The 5,454-nt window shown below is 44.2% G+C and overlaps 1 protein-coding gene across 3 annotated transcripts in view; it reads right to left on the bottom strand.

Annotated features, from left to right (window-relative positions):
* slc16a12b (solute carrier family 16 member 12b) overlaps positions 1–5,454 on the bottom strand; it is a 16,626-nt gene that overhangs the window by 6,673 nt on the left and 4,499 nt on the right. For 2 of the 3 annotated variants that reach the window (XM_020616667.1, XM_020616668.1), the window contains exon 3: positions 3,186–3,518. In XM_020616667.1, coding sequence (XP_020472323.1) covers positions 3,186–3,298 — 113 coding nt within the window. In that variant the 5' untranslated portion in view covers positions 3,299–3,518. Of the gene's footprint in view, positions 1–3,185; positions 3,519–5,454 lie in introns of those variants that run through there. The other variant, XM_020616669.1, reaches the window with a different exon arrangement.

Raw genomic sequence — 5,454 nt, 5'->3', positions numbered from 1 at the left:
CCTGTCCTTTTGTATGTGTGTGAAAAGTACAGCCAGGTGACAAATGAAAGGAAAACCAAAACACCTGACCCATCAGGGTTTAGGTCAGAACTACAGATTCGCCACAGGCCCCATAGAGCTTATTTTATCATTATTATTATTTTGTGTCTCTATGTGTCAGTCTCGTAGACATGTAGCGTTCATTTCTGAGGGTGTGCACAACCAATGCTCCTAAGAGCAGGTGCATATAAAAGGTTTATCTGTGGTTTTGCTCAAGATAATCCTTCAGTTGTTCTCTGCCTGTTGTTATAGTGTACATCATAGCACTGAAAAGCACAATTTCCCTATATACTGAATTATTTTTATAGAGAGAATGGCAATGAACAGCTTTTATAAACACATACATAGATATATACGCAAACAGGCCTGTCTTAAATGAAAACGTGGGCCACTTTTCTGCTGACTGGGTGATCTGAGCCGATGAAAGAGGAGGAGGAAGAGGAGCGTCCGTGTGACCTCACAGAGACAAAATGGTGTTTGTTCAAGTGTCACAGTCTCAAACGCAGACCTTCAGGTTCATTGTATCACAGCTGGTGAACACACACGCTCTGTGGCAGGTCAGCCAGTTCATTGTGTTGTTCCTGTTTGCGTGAGCTGTTCCTCTGCAGCAGACAGGGTTTTTCACTCAGGTTGAGTCGGACCAGACAAGCAGCAGTTTCTTCAACCTATTTTAAGTGTCTTATTGTCTAAAGGAATAGTTCAATACTTTGACACTGTGTTCAGCACAGATGTGAGGATGTGGTTAGCTTAGCTAATCCTCTTAGCTTAGCAGAAAGACTGGAAACAGCTAGCCTGGCTCTGCCAAAGCTAACAAAGTCCACCTACCGGCTCCTTTACAGCTCACTAAGTAAAATGTTATTTTTCATTTCTTAAGGGGGAAGGGGCCTCCATTTGAAGTTGGTGTTAACATGTCGATCAGCCTCAGAAACCAAAAAAACACCACACAGTGACTCAGAACTGCCAGCTCTCCTATGTAGCATTCTTATATCTTTGCTCATTGTCTCATGATCTGTTGTTGTTTGCACACAGTGGATTTCACTAAATGTTGAACTGTTCCTTTAACCCCAGTCTAATCTGCTGATTCAGCTGTCTGTACTGCATCTCTAGAGCGTTGCTAATGTTCCTGGAAATCTGCCAGAGATTTCCAGGAACAACAGGGAGGCAGTGATAAAGTGAAGGAGTCAGCGAGCAGGACGGTGATTGACAGATGAGAAACATGAAGAAACCAGGACATCCCCACTAAAATCAGTTCAGGTGGGCCCTGATCCTCCCACTGAAACCAGTTACCGGCAACTGTTCTACAATAATTCAATTAATTAAGGTCCAGGAAAAGTACATCTGAATCTGAGGACCTTTAGTACTGTATACTTTTACTGCAGGAGGTTTCTGTAAACCTACTGTTTACCATCAGCTGTAAAATAACCGGGGTGTTGACGGAAACAGACGCTCGCTCTCGTCTTCACATCATGATTTGAACTGTTCATACACGTCTGAACCACAGAGCTTTTGATGAGGTGGTTGTACACTGTAAAAACTGCAACTTAGGATCTTTGGCATAAAGAACTGCCATAAGTAAACTAACAGGAGCTAAAATTCTGAACTGTGTTATGTCACTTTAACTTGGAGTATGGTAACAGGATAAAAACACTAAGTTGGATGAAAAAAAAACTTCACCTATTTTACAGTGTAGTTGTAGTGGGTGTAAATTTGACAGTCATTACAGAGGAATGTCGTCCTGCAGGTTTGTAATCCTTCAGTTGGGTTTAACCACGCCTGGTCTCATCTCACACTGTAAACGCTCACACAGCAGAGCAGCAGCTAGTAAATATTTTAGTTGTCTGTGAATTGTTTGGTCTGTTACCGGACACTAATATACATCTGTCAGTCCGAGTCGGTCTAACCCAACTGTCCTGCAGTGGCTCCTCCTTCGTGAAGGTCAAGATGTTTGGCTTGTGTTCAAACTGTTTCACAGAGGTGCCAGTTCACCTGTGTGGCACTGTGGAGGCTGCAGGCTGCTGATCAGCTGCATTATTATAAGGCGTTTCTGTTAATTTGTCCACCTTATTTATGTCAGTGAAGCTAAATAACAAACAGCTCAAAACAGTGTAATATCATATTGCAAAAAATAAATATCTGAGAAAGTCAGAATATTGTGTGAATAAATAAATAAAACAAAGTGTATACAGTCATGTAAACCCTCTATCTCTGTTTTTATTCTCTAGGACCTAAATTGTGTGACCTCAATATCATCTGTAAACAAACAAACACTAAAACTCAGGTGACAACAAGATAACACAACAGAATTCACTACGTGGTCATTGTTTCCCAGAGGTAAACCAACATTCACAAACCAGGTGGGAAAGTAAATATATACCCTGTAATTCAGTAACATGTAGAACCACCTTCAGCAACAGTCACCTGAAGTTAATATTTTCTGTAGGAGTTGATCAGTCTCCCACATCATTGTGGAGAAACGCTGACCCACTCCTCTCGACAACATGGTTCAGTTGAGTGACTAATCTCGTGGACCTGACCGGTAGCGCCTGGTACTGATTACTGCCAGCGACTGTGAAAGGGCGCACTTTGATTTTCCTACCCGGTTTCTGATTGTTGGTTTAGTTTTATGAAACAGTGACCATATATTGAAATCAATCGTGCTTTTTTGTATGTCACAGAAGTTGGTGAGGTCACACAATTGGGTTTTAACCTCAGATTAATAAAACCAGAAGTGAAGGAGGGCGTACGTTTGTTTTTCCATGACTGTGTGTGCTGAAGTTTGACAGGGGAGTTTACCTAGTTTGGCTGTATCTCTCTTCTGAAACAAAACTGAACCTCATCACATCATGAAGGAGGCTTTCTACTCTAACGTATGTGCAGAGAATCAGTTCTGCCTCGTTGCTCTTTCTGTTTAAAAGAGGTGGTCAGAATATTAGGAACACCTCTGAATACAATGCAGCCCAGTACAACAGCATCATTCTCCAGTGTATGAGATCAGCGCTGAAGCACAGAAATGAATGAACAACAAAAACCAAGTATCTTACACTTGAAACAGTCAACTGTTGCACTAGACTGCACAGGTTGTACAGGTGTACCTAACAAAGTGGACTCTGTGTGTGTGTGTGTGTGTGTGTGTGTGTGTGTGTTACCTGGTCACTGCTCGTGTGCAGACTGTCACCATGAAGCAGCAGCCAACGATCACCCAGCCCCACCCGCCGTCTGGAGGAGATACCCCGCCGCTCTGTCGCTTCCCATAAACCATTGCTGCAGCTACACACGGAGCTGAACTCCCCAAGCCAGCCTGTGGAACTGGTCCTGGTCCTGGTTGCTGGTTCTCTGGAGATGCAGCCTATGAGTTTGTCAGATTTAAGGTGTGCAGGACTTAAAGCTCTGTGTCTCTGCAGGCCAACTCCTCAGAGATACCCAGGCAGAGACAGGAGTCACCCCTCCACAGCCAAGAGGAAGCAACCGGCCGGGTGGAGCTGAGCAGCGCAGAGAAAAGCAAGAAGTGAAAAGTTAAAAATGACTAAATGCAGATGGAGTGGAACAGGTTACAGAGCATACAGAGTTGTCTGAATGAGCTTAGTCTAAGCATCACAATATATAGGAGAAAGGGAGCTCCCTAAAGACGCATCCCAGGCATTAATCAAGTTGTAAAGTAGATTTAAGTAGCAAAACGGAAGTTGAAGGGGGTTGCCCTCATAACACCTTAGACACTGAACAAGCTGTTATGCCTGTTTATCTTCACAGTATATGGCAGGAACAGTTCATGGCTGGCTCCTTTAACTCTGGAACGCCATTTGGTTGAACATATAACAAGAGTACTAAAACAAAGATTAAGACATGTCCTTCACAGGTCCCTGTCCTGAAGGTTTGAAATCCATTGAATAGCATATAGCGATTAATATATTGATTAAAATATATTCATTTTCTACCGCTTAGTCCCTGAACAGGGTCACACCGGAGCCAATCCCAGCCAACAATTGGGCGAAGGCGGGGTACACCCTGGACAGGTCGCCAATCCATCACAGGGCTAACACATAGACGAACAACCACACACACACACACACTCCTATGGGCAATTTAGAGACACCAATCAACCTAAGCTGCATGTCTTTGGACTGTGGGAGGAAGCCGGAGTACCCGGAGAGAACCCATGTAAGCACGGGGAGAACATACAAACTCCACACAGAAAGGTCCCAGGTGGGGCCCGAACCCAGAACCTTCTCGCTATGAGGCAACGGCGCTAACCACTGTGCCACCGTACATATTTAATAATGTAATTCTCCTGACACTTATCCTAAGAAATGTCTTCAGTCAATATGTCACCAGCTGACCCTCAATCATTAACCGGCCTCTCAGGTTGGAGGCGATGGGATATTAACCAGGTGCCCCCCGATCCACAGGAACATTTGATTTGAAGCCCATTTATTCTCTGATGTCTGTCTTTGTCTGTTGGTTGTCTGCTCAGCCTCAAACCCAGCATTCCCTCCTTAGCAGCAACAACAGGGCACACTTCATCCACTTCATCTGACACTTTCCCCTGGTCCAGGACAGGACAGGGGTTCATGTCAGGTGTCAGAAAAGAAGTCCTGGCTCTGATCAGGGCTTGTAAGCTGGCCTTCAGGACAAGGGACAGCTCAGGATATAGCACTGCTAGAGCTGACCTGAAGAGAGGCATACGACATGCCAAGGAGGTCTACAGAAGGAGGATGGAGGGCTACCTCACGGACAACAGCCCATGGCAGATGTGGAGAGGGATCCAGGCCTTAACCAACTATAAAGGCCAGTGCCCAGTGACCATCAGCTAGAACAGCACACTGGCGAAAAATCTAAATACAGGTGTAGCTCAATAAATTAGAATATCGTGGAAAAGTCTATTTATTTCAGTAATTCAACTCAAATAGTGAAACTTGTGTATTATATAAATTCAGTACACACAGACTGAAGTAGTTTAAGCCATTGGGTCTTTTAATTGTGATGATTTTGCTCACATTTAACAAAAACCCACCAATTCACTATCTCAATAAATTAGAATATGGTGACATGCCACTCAGCTAGTCAACTCAAAACACCTGCAAATGTGTCCTGAGCCTTCAAAATGGTCACTCAGTTTGGCTCACTAGGCTACACAATCATGGGGAAGACCGCTGATCTGACAGTTGTCCAGAAGATAATCATTGACACCCTTCACATGGAGGGTAAGCTGCAAACATTCATTGCCAAAGAAGCTGGCTGTTCACAGAGTGCTGTATCCAAGCATGTTCACAGAAGGTTGAGTAGTAGGAAAAAGATGCACAACCAACCGAGAGAACGGCCCGAGAGAACCGCAGCCTTGAGAGGCTTGTCAAGCAAAATCGATTCAAGAATGTGGGTGAACTTCACAAGGAATGGACTGAGGCTGGGGTCAAGGCACTC

The sequence above is a fragment of the Monopterus albus genome, unplaced genomic scaffold (assembly GCF_001952655.1).
Source record: "Monopterus albus unplaced genomic scaffold, M_albus_1.0 scaffold177.1, whole genome shotgun sequence".
Classification (NCBI taxonomy): Eukaryota; Metazoa; Chordata; class Actinopteri; order Synbranchiformes; family Synbranchidae; genus Monopterus; species Monopterus albus.
The sequence above is the reverse complement of the archived record's forward strand: the minus strand, read 5'-3'. Positions and strand labels throughout refer to the sequence as shown.